The sequence below is a fragment of the Thamnophis elegans genome, chromosome 2 (genome assembly GCF_009769535.1).
Source record: "Thamnophis elegans isolate rThaEle1 chromosome 2, rThaEle1.pri, whole genome shotgun sequence".
Taxonomy (NCBI): Eukaryota; Metazoa; Chordata; class Lepidosauria; order Squamata; family Colubridae; genus Thamnophis; species Thamnophis elegans.
In genome coordinates, this window is record NC_045542.1 from 158,347,172 (window position 1) to 158,363,588 (window position 16,417).

General features: G+C 40.6%; 2 protein-coding genes across 3 annotated transcripts; both read left to right on the plus strand.

Moving 5' to 3' along the window:
* The first annotated feature begins 1,236 nt into the window (after positions 1–1,236).
* Positions 1,237–5,325, plus strand: LOC116523846 (zinc finger protein 182-like). Of its 2 annotated transcripts, none has more exons than XM_032238934.1 (2): positions 1,237–1,324; positions 3,308–5,325. In XM_032238934.1, the coding sequence occupies exon 2, from the start codon at positions 3,958–3,960 to the stop codon at positions 5,071–5,073; it is 1,116 nt and encodes a 371-aa protein (XP_032094825.1). In that variant the 5' UTR covers positions 1,237–1,324; positions 3,308–3,957; the 3' UTR covers positions 5,074–5,325. The 2 variants fall into 2 exon arrangements, with proteins under 2 accessions (XP_032094825.1, XP_032094826.1); XM_032238935.1 differs by having other exon boundaries at positions 1,237–1,320.
* Positions 5,326–8,404: 3,079 nt separating this feature from the next.
* LOC116523841 (zinc finger protein 84-like) lies at positions 8,405–14,217 on the plus strand. The gene is made up of 2 exons (XM_032238930.1): positions 8,405–8,478; positions 12,162–14,217. Exon 2 carries the CDS (start codon positions 12,806–12,808, stop codon positions 14,036–14,038), a length of 1,233 nt encoding a protein of 410 aa, XP_032094821.1. The 5' UTR covers positions 8,405–8,478; positions 12,162–12,805; the 3' UTR covers positions 14,039–14,217.
* Positions 14,218–16,417: the final 2,200 nt, after the last annotated feature.

The window sequence follows — 16,417 nt, forward strand, 5'->3', positions numbered from 1 at the left end:
TAAAACACGTTTGTTCCTTTTCACAACCAGAGAAATATTCTGCCTTTTCAATATTTCCTAGGATATTTCATTTTTCTGGGAGAGGGCTGGATGATAACTTCCTACACTAGGAAATAATTAAAAAGCAGATTATATTTCCCTGCATGAGAAATGGAGAAACATGTTTTTAGGCAGGAAACAACAGACTCACTATTAAAAGTCCTCACCATCCTCAAGAACCCACAGCAGATGTCCACACTTAAGAGATAAAGAGATAGATAGGTATATTCATAGGCAAATGCCCTCATCCTAGATTCAACAAAGGTATCCCTCTACCCATCTAGCAATAGAGCTTTCCATATGGAACTGGAAAGATTACATTTCCCAGCAAGGCTCAACCAAGCTTGGGACTCAGGACAGCCTTCCGAGTTGCCCCTGCATGGCCCGTGAGAGTTTGACAACCAATCAGAATACAAGCTCACATTCAAAATCTCAGGTACTCTCAGCATCTCTTCCCTTTTTTTCCCTTCACCCAACATCTTCAAGTCATGTGATCCTGTCCACTATTAAACCATATTTCCAAGCAACTTCCATGAATCCAGTGATATTTTCACCACTTGGAACTGAACCCAGAAGATTATTTCTTCCAAGAGATACTACAGGTAATCCTTGACATATAACCCAACTGAGCCGGCTGACACAGAAAAGGGGAGCGTGGCAGCCTATTCCTCAAAGCCCCTGAGAGCAGGACAAGAAGGAACAGAGGGAGACACATCAGAAAGGGATCCAACCTGGAATTAAGGAGAAACTTCCTGTCAGTGAGAACAATTGATCAGTGGAAATGCTTTGTCTCCAGAAGTTGTGGCTGCTGGATCCGAGGAGCTTTTTAAGAGGAGACTGGAGAGCCATTTGTCCGGAATAGCATTGGGGTCCCTGCTTGGAGAATTGATCCCTTTCGACTCTTATGCCCTAAGAACTTCATGAACGTTTAGGGCTCAGCCTGTAGATAATCTTCACAAGTTAAGAAGTGTCACCTTTCACTATTTCACTTGCATCGGTTGCAAAGGTCGGTTGGTGGGAGTGGAAAATGACTTGATGGCATGTAATCAGTGCAAACGTCTTGCAAACGCCTTAATAGGACGAGCCTGTTTTACCTCCTCCTACCGGGAGATGGCGGTCAGATGGGCAACATTGGGATTGAGCTTTAAGGAGTTAAAACCATCAAGTGCTTCATTGCTAGAAAGGAAGGGAGAGAAGTGCAGGACCTACAGGATCCGTGGCGGGAGGAAGAGAAGCCGAGTGATTTCTGGGCTCCTGCAAGAGTCGAAGCAGCAGCAGCTGGTGGGTGAGTTGAGGGCAGGTTGGGGGAGAGGCTGGGAGCAAGAAAGGCTGCTTGATTTCCTCCGCAGCGTAGAAGCAGAGAAGCAACTGGAAGAAAGACAAAGGCAGTTGGATGTGACCTTGGCGATCATGCAGTCCAACCCCCTGCTCAAGCATGAGAACAGAGACCATTTCAGACAAATGGCTCTCCAGTATCTCCTTCCAAGCCTCCAGGGAGGAGCACCCACAACTTGGGAAGGGAAGCCGTTCCACTGGTCGCTGTCAGGAGATTTCTTCTTATTTCTAGGATGCTTCTGTCCTTCATTGGTTTCCATCCATTACTTTTTGTCTTGCCTTCTAGTGCTTTGGAGAAGAAGTTCATCTTCTCTTTGTGGCAGCACCTCAAGTATTGGAACATGTCACCTCTAAGTCAGCAGTTCTTATGTTTATGAAGCTGCAAGAAAAGCAGTTCCAACAATTTGGGTTCTGCCAACCGGTGCACATTTATGATGGTTTCAGCATCCCACACTCGGGATCCCTAGTTGTGACCTTCCCAGCTAGATTATGTCAAGCAAAATCAGTGGGGATGCCAGCAGAAAGTTGCAAGCCATAGTCAGGTGAAATTGCCTTTAAAAACCCACAGTAATTTGTTTAACAAGTGCAGAGTAACAGATGTAAGTTGGCACTGTCCTATGATATCATGCTTCCTGATCAGGCTGCTTAATGACACAGATGCCTTTCCCAAATACAGTCAGTTAGTAAGGACTGATTCAGTAGGAATGTCACCAGAGTGGTTTTGGACAGTATTTTCTTCCCTTACGTTGAACTGAGGACTTCCATGGCAAAACTGATGCTTCAAATCATGCAGAGTCTTTAGGCATCCTTTTATCAATTAAAGCCCCCACATCACTAAAATTAGCACAGGTGGTGTTAACTGTAACCATTTTGGGTTTTGGGACAACTTTCAGGCTGAAAACCCATGAATTTTCCATATATAAACATGTTTGTAGGCGTCTGTATTTGTACTTCTCTCTGTATGCATCTATCTACAATTGTATAATCCATCCCAAGCACATATATTTTATAATAACCATTTACTATGCTAAGAATTTGTTTTTTCCCAAATATTTTATTAATGCATCAAAACGTAAAATACAGAAGTGCAAAGAAAAAATAAAAATAATGGAAAAATGGGAGGAAAAGTGGAACAGAGAAAAAAAAAATTTTCAAGTTCTTTATCCACTGAAATAAAACTTTCTGGTTTTATATTTATATATTTTCCTTAAGAATCTCCTGTATGAATCCTGTATGATGTGAATCCTACTCCAATATTTCTTTGTTACACATCCACCATAAATGATAAAAGCTCTTATTTAAATTTCCAACATTCAAGGTGCCCTTCCCAAACAGGAAGGCATGTCTAACAAAGTGGTGATTAAAATCAACATTGCTTTAACCTTATCATACCATAAAGAGCTTTGCCATTAAAATCTTTATTCATGCCTGTCAAGCTTAAGGAAGTTCTTATCTTGGAGAGTCACTCACTCTTTTTGCCAGAAAACAATAAGCATAAACATACAATTTCAAATATGGTCAACTCAAATCTCTTTCCTTTGAATCTTGCAATAATATATGTTTAATTTTTTGTTTTATCTCCTTGCCATATACAGATGTCCATCTGCCATAGTTTAAATTGAGTTTCACATATAATATTTATAGTGTGAAAGAGAAATATCATGTTTGGTAAATCATCTCTCTGAATTACACAGATTCTACCCAATAATAGCAGTATTAAGTATTTGTCAACAAGTGTATTTCATGATTGTATATTTGAATTTGGATATGAGTAATCTACAATGTGTCAAATGAATCATAATTAACATTAGAGGCTATTTCAGCATTATGGCGTGTTTGCTTTTTTACATGTAATGTATACTTTTTTCACAACATCTGCAACCATTTTATAAAGAAATAATTTTAAACTTACATTTTTATTTAAATCTTATAGATGAAGAGGATACAAATATGAGCCCTCTGGGACAAATGAGAATAACCAGCAACTTTGAAACGGAAAGTAAATTGAGCCTTCAGAAAAGCATACAATTCTTCTCTTTCCCCAGCTGGTGAGAGACAAAGGGGAGAAAATCCAGAAGAGATTTCAAACTGGAAAAAGTAGATTATGATGAATTCAACAATAGATTACATGAAAAGGTCAAAGGAGATTATGTTTTCCATTTAGAAGGAAATATCTAAAAGTCAGAGGGGAGGAAAAAGACAATTGGTAGACAGTAATGCAGGTCTCTAGACATTAATACAGGCCTCCCCCTATGAGGAACAAAACAGCTCTATAGACGTGCCTGTTGTGGGAAAAACACACATATCAAATCAAAAATTATGCACAACAGGATCCACATTTGAAGAAAGAAATAACAATTATCCAAATGTGGGAAAAGATTTTGTTAGATCAGCTCCCTTGTGGTTCATGAAAGGACTCAGACAGCAGAGAAGCCCTATAACTACTCCCAATGCAGTAATTGCTTTTGCAAGCATAGTAACTTGGTGATACATCAGAGGACTCACACAAGGAGAAGACCCTTTGAAAGTGCTGATTGTTGGAAAACTTTCAGTCAAAATTTGGACCTGGTGGTAGAATAGAGAATGGACACAGGAAAGAAATCGGCTAACTGTCCTGATTGTGGGAAAAGTTTCATTACAAATTCCCAACTGGTGAAACACCAGAGGACTCACACAGGAGAGAAACCTTTTGAATGTCCTGATTGTGGCAAATGTTTCAGTCAGAATTCAAGCCTGGTGATTCATCAGAGGACTCACACAGGAGAGAAACCCTTTGAATGTTCTGATTGTGGCAAATGCTTCAGTTGGAATTCCAATTTGGTTAAACACCAGAGGACCCACACAGGAGAGAAACCTTTTGAATGTCCAGATTGTGGGAAAGGTTTCAGTCAGAATTATGATCTGGTGAACCATCAGAGGAGTCACACAGGAGAAAAACCCTTTCAATGTCCTGATTGTGGGAAAAGTTTCAGTTGGTACTCCAGCCTGGTAATACACCAGAGGACTCACACAGAAGAAAAACCCTTTGAATGTCCTGTTTGTGGAAAATGTTTCAATCAGAATTCCCACCTGTTGGAACACCAGAGGACTCACACAGGGGAGAAACCCTTTGAATGTCCTGATTGTGGCAAATGTTTCAGTTTGAATTCCAATTTGGTGAAACACCAGAGGACTCACACAGGGGAGAAACCCTTTGAATGTCCTGATTGTGGGAAAAGTTTCAGTTGGTTCTGCAGCCTGGTGATACACCAGAGGACTCACACAGGAGAGAAACCCTTTGAATGTCCAGTTTGTGGGAAATGTTTCAATCAAAATTCCCACCTGTTGGAACACCAACGGACTCACACAGGAGATAAACGTTTTGAATGTCCAGATTGTGGGAAACGTTTTTGTCAGAATTCCAGCCTGGTGAAACACCAGAGGACTCACACAGGGGAGAAACCCTTTGAATGTCTAGATTGTGGGAAACGTTTTTGTCAGAATTCCAGCCTGGTGATACACAAGAGGACTCACACAGGAGAGAAACCTTTTGAATGTCCTGATTGTGGAAAGAAATTCAGTGAGAATTCCAATTTTGTTAAACATCAGAGGACTCATACTGGAGAGAAACCCTTTGAATGTCTTGATTGTGGGAAAGGTTTCTCCCATAGGTCCAACTTGGTGGTACACCAGAGGACTCACACAAGAGAAATGATATGAATGTCCAGATTGTGGAAAAAGTTTTAGTCGGAATTCTGATATATTTATATACCAGAGAACTTATACAGGAGTGTAAGCACCTGAGTATCCAGATTGTGGGAAAAGGTTCTGCTTTCCACTCTGGTGTTACACTACAGAACTTATACAGCAGAGAAGCCCATTGAATGTCTGGATTAGGTGAAATGTCACCGTATTAACCTGGTGAGACACCAGAGGATGCATACAGGAGAGAAACCATACAAATGAGCTATCAGTAGTGTAGGTTTACACACAGAAGAGAAAGGCAAGTTAATCCACATTAGGCAAAAGTTGATGAGTTTAGAGAAGGCTTAAATTTCATTTTTGATCTGTCATTGGAAGTATAGTGAGAAATTGACTACTTAAGTTCATATCTGATTCATTATACTGAAAGATATCTCAGATGTAGACCTGTGATTGGTGAGACAAAATGAAAGATATTAATTTGATAAAGGTATACTGTCTGGTTTTTGTTTTTTGATTTTTTGGTTGTCAAGCCTTTCCCTCTCCACAGGATCCCTCCAAAGTTTGCCCTCCCACAGGGTCCCCATAGGCATTTCCCTCTTCCCCAGAGTCCTCACAGTCTTTCCCTCCTCCACAGGGTCCCAAAGGCCTTCACCTCCCCCACCGGGTCTCCACAAGCCTTTTCCCCACCCAAAGGGTCTCCAAAGGCTTTTTTCCTCTCCCACTGCATCCCCACAGTCCTTAGGCCTGACTCCACCCCACCAGGCCTCACAGCCTCCTCCATACCTTTGAAGGTCTCCGAACATCAAGTTGGTGAAGAAGGCCAGGATACGTATCCCAAGGCCACATGGCCATGTCCTGGAAACAACCGTTATTTTCAGTGTGCCCAGGACTAAACACTTGGCCATGTGATGGACTTGTGGAAGCAACTGCCATTTTGTCTCATCTGCCTCTGGGCCAAAATGACGGCTGCTTCTGAGTCATTGTCATACAGGGGAGGGAAAAACTGTTCTATTTCACTACCTTAACACTGTGCAAATTGCATTAAGGGATTGTGGGTTTAATGAAAATGACAGCTGCCTCCCAGAGGTCTCCAAAAGGTAAGTGTTTTGATGGGTGAGGGGTGTGTAGGGAAGACGCCCAAGGCCCAATGAAAATAGCAGTCTGAAATTTCAAATGAAAAGGCTATTCTGCCTTGCAGGTGAACCTGATGGAGAACAACTGTAGGAATATTGAGGAGAAAAGGGATTGTGGGTTTTGTTAAGTCCTTGTGGTTACAACCGTGGGGCGTCAAAGAAGGAACCGTTCCTATTGGTTCCGACACGCTTGCCGGCCGGCAGGAGAATTACAGCCATCATGACAGCTATGGTATAAATGTCAGATGGAAGGAGAATTGTTCTAAGCTGTTATTGTGGTTGTCAATAAACGCGTTAATGGTGCAAATGCCTCTGTTTCCCTCAGTCGCTCAGTACTAAGCAGCTTTGATGACAGGATCTCCATGTTTATTAGCAACTCCTGCTGTGATCTCGTTTTCTTGGAAGTGCCTGCTTTTTCCCTTTGATGGCTATTGGGTGATAGCAGCATGCTGACATATTTATTGTTTCCCCTTGGTGGTGACAATGTGAGAAAAAAATTGAATGGAGGAAAATCTTTTATTTTTAACGATTGTGTAATAAAAGAACAATCAATACCTTTGGGAAGGAAAAAATTGGGTAGCTTCAGTGCTGCTACGATTGTTAGGACAAAGCAAGGCACTCAGAATGGCCTCTAACTGCCAGATGTGCAGTGAACGAGTTTAATAATAAACTTTAAAAAATTGTAACACAAAACCCTTTTCTCAATTCTTCTGTGGGGAGATCTCCACACATACAGTGGGTTTCTAATACTCCACAATTGTTAATCTACCTGTAATTGGTCTCTTTGGCATTTGGCAACTCTATAACCAATCTGTTTTCTTCAGCTGCATTTCCCTTCCCGTAATAAATTTAAATTTTCAGTTTCAATGGTACATCCATCCAGCCACTCTGTGCCTCTGATGTGTGATGTAATTAGGCTTCTCCCTCTTAATTTGTTGCATTGCTATTTACCTCAGTCCTAAACTCTATGAAAGAATGACATTTCTTTATGCAGAGTTAAAAAATTAGAATGGCTAAACTGGATCCGTTTGGATTGGCATTCTTCTCAGATTCAGGGATGGTCTTCTCCGCCATTGCTAGTCTGGGAGATCAAAGTTAGGAGGTTTCAAACAGGAGAACTAAGATAGGTTTCCCTTGTAACTTTACAACCCCTAAAGCAGCCATTGGATGTGCCAGTGGGTTTGTAGCTTTTGAAAATCATAACATTACAGAGAGTCTGTCTGAATTCCCTGATGATTCTCCCAGTTCTGAACTGGATCCAACAGACATTATGAAAGTCAAGGTCTTCGTGGGTGGAAACACAGACAACACAGATGAAATGGCCACTATCAAAAATCATACATTATTAAATCTGCATTAAAATAGCAGTGCAGGATACCGCTCCAAAAATGTTAACATGGTGTCCAATCAGCCTTGTGCTTTGGCGGAATATTCTATTTTTCCTTTTTGGGTTTACAAATATTTCTTTTACAAAAATCTGCCATATACAGACAATCAAGCCCTCTTTTTTTACACCCCATTTTCTAAGCCCTGCTGCATATTGTTCTGTCTCTGTGACCAGGATTCCATTCCCCTCTATCCTGTCAGAGCTGAAGAGGCTTCTTGGAGGAGAAGGAAAACATCTTCAAAAGAAAACAAATAAGAAAGTCCACTTGCCTTCTGATAAAACACCTTTGGTACATCTAAGAACAGGATATAATAGGATTAACCCACCACCATTAGAGTAGCAAAAGACACAGAGCTCACTACGTTGCACAACCCCAGCAGCATCACAGAAACCTATAAAGATCCATCCACCCATTCAACCAGTCGGTCAGCTGCCCTGGAAACACAGGCTGGTTCTGCTCATCAATAAACGGACCCCCTTTTTTAAGCAGCCTCCATTTTATTCCCGGTTTGGAACTAGGCATGGATTTTCCTTCTAACAGGATGTAGAACAGGGTGTTCTTTTTAAATCTCCACCGAGATTCACGCTAAAAAAGATCAGGAATCTTAGAGCAGCTTTTTACAAAGGAGGGCCCTCCAAGGGTTTTCCCCATGTAATCAATGCAAACGTCTTGCAAACGCCATAGTAGGCAGAGACTGGACGAGTCTGTTTTACCCCCTCCTATCGGGAGATGGCAGTCAGATGAGCAACATTGGGGTTGAACTTTAAATAGTTAAAACCATCAAGTGCTGCATTGCTAGAAAGGAAGGGAGAAGTGCAGGATCTACTAGAGGAAGAAAAGCCGAGTGGTTTCTGGGCTCCTGCAAGAGTCGAAGCAGTAGCAGCAGCAGCAGCTGGTGGGTGAGTTGAGGACAGGTTGTGGGAGAGGCTGGGAGCAAGAAAGGCTGCTTGATTTCCTCCGCAGCGTAGAAGCAGAGAAGCAACTGGAAGGAAGACAAAGGCAGTTGGATGTGACCTTGGCGATCATGCAGTCCAACCCCCTGCTCAAGCACGAGAACTTAGACCATTTCAGACAAATGGCTCTCCTGTATCTCCTTCCAAGCCTCCAGGGAGGAGCACCCACAACTTGGGAAGGGAAGCCGTTCCACTGGTCGCTGTCAGGAGATTTCTTTTTGTTTCTAGGATGCTTCTGTCCTTCGTTGGTTTCCATCCATTGCTTCTTGTCTTGCCTTCTGCGGCTTTGGAGAAGTTAATCTTCTCTTCTTTGTGGCAGCACCTCAAATATTGTAACATGTCACTTCTAGTACTTCTTTTCACCAAGAATGGACCTACCCAATTCCTACAACTGTTCTTTCATGTGTTTTCACATCAAGCCCCGGGTCATGTTTGTTGCTCTTTGTGTCATCTCTTCAATTGAACCTTCCTGTTCATAAGTATTAAATCCAGTATAGCTGACCCTCTAATTATCTCCCCTATCTTTTGCAGGACAGAGTTGTCAGGTTCCTCGGGAACCTTTAAGGAGAAACTGGACAGCCATTTATCCAGAATGGTATGGGCTCTCTTGACAGAGCAGGAGATTGGTCTAGATCTAGCAGAGCTCCAAGATTCCTTCCAACACTGTTATTATGTCATGGATCTGCTGGTTTTTTTGGCAATAATATCGGAAAATCACCAGAAATCTCTTCTGGGATTTTGGCTTTTTCCCCCCATGTCTAACCAAGAAGCACATTTCCTATTGATGCTCCATCCATGTATTAATCAGATTCCAGTGTGCTTAAGCCAGTAGTTCCTGTAGTTATGAAAGCTTTGAGAACCTTTCGGAAGTTCAGCTGAATAGGTAGTCCTTTCTTACCCTTTGTTCCCTGATCCTTTCAAAGTTACAAGGGAACGGTAAGGCACATATACATCTAGTCCATAAATTAGTGCTGATTGTAGCACTTGTTCAGTGACCTGAACAAGTCAGCAGTTCCTGTGGTTATGAAGGTGCAAGAAAAAGAGTTCCGACAATTTGGGTTCTGCCAACCGGTGCACATTTATGATGGTTTCAGCATCCCACACTCGGGATCCCCAGTTGTGACCTTCCCAGCTAGATTCTGTCAAGCAAAATCAGTAGTGATGCCAGCAGGAAGTTGCCAGCCATAGTCAGGTGAAATTGCCTTTAACAACTCACAACTGCAGAGGAAAAGATAAGTTGGCACTATCAGGCGACATCATGCTTTCTGTTTTTTCTTTTTTTAAGATTTTTATTAACAAACATGTAAAATACACACACAAAAATTAGATGTACACCACATTTATATAATACAATATGAACAGGAACTTCCTGTTCTTTATAATAGCAATCATCAATCGATACCGCTCACTTTATATTATTTCTCCTCTATTGTATTTCATTTGGATTTCACCATTCTTAACCCTCTTATTTTACTCATAACTATTATTTTTTATTTTTGTTATATTCCTTCATTGATTTTTGTTTCTTTCCTCCATCCACCTATACCATTTATCCCATATCTGGTAGAATTCTGATTCTTCTTTTCCCTGGATTTCTTTAGTTAGTTTGTCCATTTCGGCACAGTCCATAATCTTTCTTATTATTTCATCTTCCCTTGGAATTAATTTGTTGTTCCATTTCTGGGCCAAGGCAATCCTTGCCGCCATAATTATATGTAGTATTAAATACTGGATTTCTTTTTTGTATTTCGCAGACATAATTCCAAATAAAAAAAACTTCAGGTTTCCATTCTATTTTAACCCCTGTTATTGCTTCCAGCCAATTTCTGATCCTTTTCCAAAAAAATTTAGCCTCCTCACAGATCCACCATAAATGGTAATATGTTCCGTGTATTGATTCGCATTTCCAACATTTTGGGGAGGTATTTGTTAAGATTTTAGCTAACCTTGTTGGTGCTAGGTGCCATCTGTAAAACATTTTGTACTGGTTTTCCTTGTATACAACAGATAGTGTCATTTTTAAGTTTGTTCCCCCAAAATTTTTCCATTTGTCTAATTCAATATTATAGCCAAAGTTCTGCGCCTCTTTTATCATTTGTTCTTTCACAATTTCCTCTTCCATTTTATACTTCAGGAGGAATTTATATATTCTCCCTATCATCTTTCTATCTGATCTTTGAATAATTTTATCCAATTCGTGTGGTTCTGTTTCGATGTCATATAATTTAGTATCTTTATTGTATTTAATTTTGATTTGGAGGTAAGTTAGCCAGTCAACTTTCATGTTCTGATCTGCCAATTCTTCAACTGTTTTTAAATTTCCCTGTCTATCAAATAAGTCTCTGTATGTTAGGATTTTGTTCAATCAATACTATTTTTGCAATAACGCTCTTCTGATTAAATGATTTTGAAAGTATTTGTGCATTTTATTTTTATCAACCCATAGGAATGTATACCAGCCTGCTTACAAAAGGTCAAAATTCTTTTATTATTTAGCTCTATCCAGTCCTTCACCAATGTTATTGTTACTGCTGATGCATATAAATCCCAATTTGGTAATGCTAAGCCTCCCCTCTCTTTGCTGTCTTGCATTGACTTTAGTTTGATCCTCGGTTTTCGTCCCTGCCAAATGAACCTAGCGCTTATTTTATTTAATTCTTGAAAGAATTTTTAACCTGGATTAATAGGTGCAGCTTGCAACAGGAATAGGATTCTTGGTAAAATATTCATTTTAATTGTTGCTATACGTTCCATGAGTGATAACTGAATATTTTTCCAATTTTCTAAATCTTTCTTTATTTGTATCACTAATTTATTATGATTATCGCCTTTAATTGTGGCACTATCAGGCAACATCATGCTTTCTGAAGAGGCTGCTTAGTGACACAGATGCCAGTCCCAAATGCAGTCAGTAAGTGAGGACTGCTTCAGTAGGAATGTCATCAGAGTGGTTGTGGACAGTATTTTCTGTCGTTATTTGCATCTCAGAACTTCCACGGCCAAAACTGATGCTTCAAATCTTGCAAAGTCTTTAGGCATCATTTTATCAATTAAAGCTCCGACATCATTAAAATTAGCACAGAAGGTTTGACTGTAAGTATTTTGGGTTTGGGGACAGCTTTTAGCCAGAAAACACATGGATTTTCCAAGTATGTACATATTTGGTATAGAGTTCCCTGCCTGAGAAGGGGGTTGGACTAGAAGACCTCCAAGATCCCTTCCATCTGTAATTCTTTTATATCCTTCCATTGTTCAAGCATTATATTACATCCAAAGTTCTTTGCCCACTGAATCATACAATGCTTTACATACTCATTTGCAAGTTGAATGGCAGAGTTCCAAGTGAAAGAGAAATAGCATGTTTATTAAAACATTTTATCTGAATTACAGAGATTCTACCCAATAATTGAAGTTTGAAGAATTTGTCAACAGGTCTATTTCATGATTGCATATTTGAACTTGGATCTCAGTACTCTGCAATGTTTTAAAAGAATCATAATTAACGTTAGAAGTTATTTCAGCATTATGGCAAGTTTGCTTTTTACTTGTAATGTATACTTTTTCACATCTTCTGCAACCATTGTATAAAGAAAAAATTTTAAACTTACACTTTTATTTAAATCTTACAGATGAAGAGGATACCAATATGAGCGCTCTGGACAACTGAGAATAACCAGCAACAACCAGGGAGAAAATCCAGAAGAGATTTCAAACTGGAAAAAGTAGATTATGCAGAATTCAGCAATAGATTACATGAAAAGGTGAAAGGAGATTATTTCTTCCATTTAGAAAAAGAGGTAAAAATCTAGAAATGAGTGAGGAGGAAAAAGACAATTGGATAGCCACAAAAGGTAGACACTAATGCAAGTCTCTAGATGGTAATGCAGCCAAGCTCCATGCAACAAGAGATCACATGTATTTTTGACCTCTTCAAGAACTTCAGTGGTAGAAAGGTTCCATAGAGGTGCCTGTTGTGGAAAAAGCACACATAGCAAATCACATATTATGCATAAGAGGATCCACTCTGGAGGAAAGCCATACAAATTACCTGAATGTGGGAAAAGATTTAGTTAGATCAGCTCCCTTGTGGTTCATTGAATGAGCCACACAGGAGAGAAGTTCTATAACTACTCGCAATGCAGTAAACGCTTTTGCAAGCATGTCAACTTGGTGATACATCAGAGGACTCAAGTGAGGGGAAAACCCTTTGAATGTGTTGACTGTTGGAAAACATTCAGTCAGAATTCCAACCTGATGGTACGTATATTACACGATGCACACAGGAAAGAAATCATATAACTGTGCTGATTGTGGAAAAAGCTTCATTACAAATTCCCAGCTGGAAATACACCAGAGGACTCACACAGGAGAGAAACCATTTGAATGTCCTGATTGTGGGAAAAGTTTCAGTCATCATTCAAGCCTGGTGACTCATCAGAGGACTCACACCGGAGAGAAACCCTTTGAATGTTCTGATTGTGGGATAGGTTTCAGTCATAATTCAAGCCTGGTGATTCATCAGAGGACTCACACAGGAGAGAAACCCTTTGAATGTTCTGATTGTGGCAAACGTTTCAGTCGAAATTTCTCCTTGGTTCAACACCAGAGGACTCACACAGGAGAAAAACCATTTGAATGTCCTGATTGTGGGATAGGTTTCAGTCATAATTCAAGCCTAGTGATTCATCGGAGGACTCACACAGGAGAGAAACCCTTTGAATGTTCTGATTGTGGCAAACGTTTCAGTCGAAATTTCACCTTGGTTCAACACCAGAGGACTCACACAGGGGAAAAACCGTTTGAATGTCCTGACTGTGGGATAGGTTTCAGTCATAATTCAAGCCTGGTGATTCATCAGAGGACTCACACAGGAGAGAAACCCTTTGAATGTTCTGATTGTGGCAAACGTTTCCGTTGCAATTCCACTTTGGTTCAACACCAGAGGACTCAGCAAGGAGAAAAACAGTTTGAATGTCCTGATTGTGGGAAAGGTTTCATTTATAAATCAAGCCTAGAGATTCATCAAAGGACTCACACAGGAGAGAAACCCTTTGAATGTCCTATCTGTGGGAAATGTTTCAGTAAGAATTCCAATTTGGTTAGCCACCAGAGGACTCACACAGGAGAGAAACCCTTTGAATGCTCTGATTGTGGGAAAGGTTTTAGTCAGAAGTCCAATCTGGTGGAACACCAGAAGACTCACACAAGAGAAAAACCTCTTGAATGTCCTGATTGTGGGAAAGATTTTAGTCTGAGTTCCAGCCTTGTGAGACACCAGAGGACTCACACAGGAGAGAAACCCTTTGAATGTCCTGATTGTGATAAACGTTTCAGTCGGAATTATTCCCTGGTGATTCATCAGAGGACTCACACAGGAGAGAAACCCTATAAATGTCCTATCTGTGGGAAAGGCTTCAATCAAAATTTCAGGCTGGTGAAACACCAGAGGATTCACACAGGAGAAAAACACTTTGAATGTCCTTCTTTGTGGGGAAAAATTCAGTGAGAAGTCCAAACTGGTGAAACACCAGAGGACTTACATGAGAGAAACAATATAAATGTCCAGATTGTGGAAAACTTTTCAGTTAGAATTTTGATCTACTTATACACCAGAGGACTTTTACAGGAGTAAAGCCATACTAGTGTCCAGGTTGTGGGAAAAGTTTCACTTACTATTCTGACCTGGTAAAACACCAGAGGACTCACGCAGGAGTGAAACCATATGAATAAAATTATTGTGACAAAATTAGTGGACCAAAGGAATGCCATCGATATAGTTTACTTGGACTTCAGTAAGCCATTTGATAAGGTAGACCATAACCTACTACTAGATAAAGTAGAAGAATGTGGGTTAGACAGCACCGCCAGATGGATTTGTAACTGGCTGACCAACCACACTCAACATGTCCTCAATGGAACTGCATCTACATGGAGGGAAGTATGCAATGGAGTACCCCAAGGCTCTGTTTTAGGCCCAGTACTCTTCAACATCTTCATCAATGATTTGGATGAGGGAATAAATTGGGAACTCATCAAGTTTGCAGATGACACCAAGCTGGCAGGAATAGCCAACACTCCAGAAGACAGGCTTAAGATACAGAAGGATCTTGACAAACTTGAACATTGGGCACTATCTAATAAAATGAAATTCAATGGTGAAAAGAGTAGGGTTCTACATTTAGGCAACAAAAACAAAATGCACAGGTACAGTATAGGTGGTATCTTGCTCAATAGTAGTAACTGTGAAAGGGATCTTGGAATCCTAGTGGACAAGCATTTAAATATGAGCCAGCAGTGTGCAGCAGCTGCCAAAAAAGTCAACACAGTTCTAGGCTGCATAAACAGAGGGATAGAATCAAGATCATGTGAAGTGTTAATACCACTTTATAATGCCTTGGTAAGGCCACACTTTGAGTACTGCATTTAGTTTTGGTTGCCACAATGTAGAAAAGATGTGGAGACTCTAGAAAGAGTGCAGAGAAGAACAACAAAGATGATTAGGGGACTGGAATTTCAATTTTCAATTTTAATAGATTTGTATGCCCCCCAATCCCGGGGGACTCCGGGCGGCTTACATAAAAACAGTTTAAAAAAGAAGATAATAAAAATTAAAAATATGAGCAAATTAAAAACAGACACAACATGAACTCGATCTTAGTGGGGCTGAAGGTCAATCAAGATCAGCAGCCCCAGGCCTGCCGGAACAGCCAGATCTTAACAGACTTTCAGAAGGCCGAGAGAATGGGGAGGGTCCGGATTTCAGGGGGTAGATCGTTCCAGAGGGCCGGGGCTGCTACAGAGAAGGCACTCCCCCGAAGAGAGACTAAAACATGAAGAACGGTTGCAGGAACTGGGTATGTCTAGTTTAATAGAAAGAAGGACTAGGGGAGACATGATAGCAGTGTTCCAATATCTCAGGGGTTGCCACAGAGGGAGTCAAACTATTTTCCAAGGCACCTGAGGGTAGAAAAAGAAAGCAATGGGTGGAAACTAATCAAGGAGAGAAGCAACTTAGAACTGAGGAGAAATTTCCTGACAGTTGGAACAATTAGTGAAACAGCTTGCCTCCAGAGGTTGTGAATGCCCCAACACTGGAAGTCTTTAAGAAGATGTTGGGTAGCCGTTTGTGTGAAATGGTATAGGGTGTCCTGCCTAGGCAGGGGAGTTGGACTTGAAGACCTCCAAGGTCCCTTCCAACTCTGGTATTGTATTGTAATGTATTGAATATCCACAGTGTGGGAAAAGTATCAGTCAGAATTTCAACCTGCTGAACCGCGATCCCGGGGCGTCAATCAAAGAAGGAACCATTCCTATTGGTTCCGACATGAGTGCTGGCCAGCGGGAGAATTGCAACCATCAGATCGCTTAACCATCTGACAGCTATGGTATAAATAGTTGTCAGATGGAAGGAGAATTGTTCTAAGCTGTTATTGTGGTTGTCAATAAACGTGTTAATGGTTCAAACGTCTATTTCCCTCAGTCGCTCAGTACTAAGCAGCTTTGATGACAGGATCTCCACGTTTGTTAGCAACTTGTGCTGTGATCTCGTTTTCTTGGAAGTGCCTGCTTTTTCCCTTTGATGGCTGCTGGGTGATAGCAGCATGCTGACATATCTATTGCAGTGTTTTTCAACCTTTTTTGTGCAAAGGCACACTTTTTTCATGAAAAAAATCATGAGGCACACCACCATTAGAAAATGTTAAAAAAAATTAACTCTGTGCTTATATTGACTATATATAAAGTAATTTTCCCACGGCACACCTTACACTATGTCACGGCACACTAGTGTGCCGCAGCACAGTGGTTGAAAAACACTGATCTATTGTATCCCCTTGGTGGTGGCGATGTGAGAAAAAAAATGAACGGAGGAAAATCTTTTAATTTT

Bases quoted from the DNA above. Each gene is read 5' to 3' on its own strand.
- LOC116523846 (XM_032238934.1), top strand. From the start codon at position 3,958: ATGGACACAGGAAAGAAATCGGCTAACTGTCCTGATTGTGGGAAAAGT.
- LOC116523841 (XM_032238930.1), top strand. From the start codon at position 12,806: ATGCACACAGGAAAGAAATCATATAACTGTGCTGATTGTGGAAAAAGC.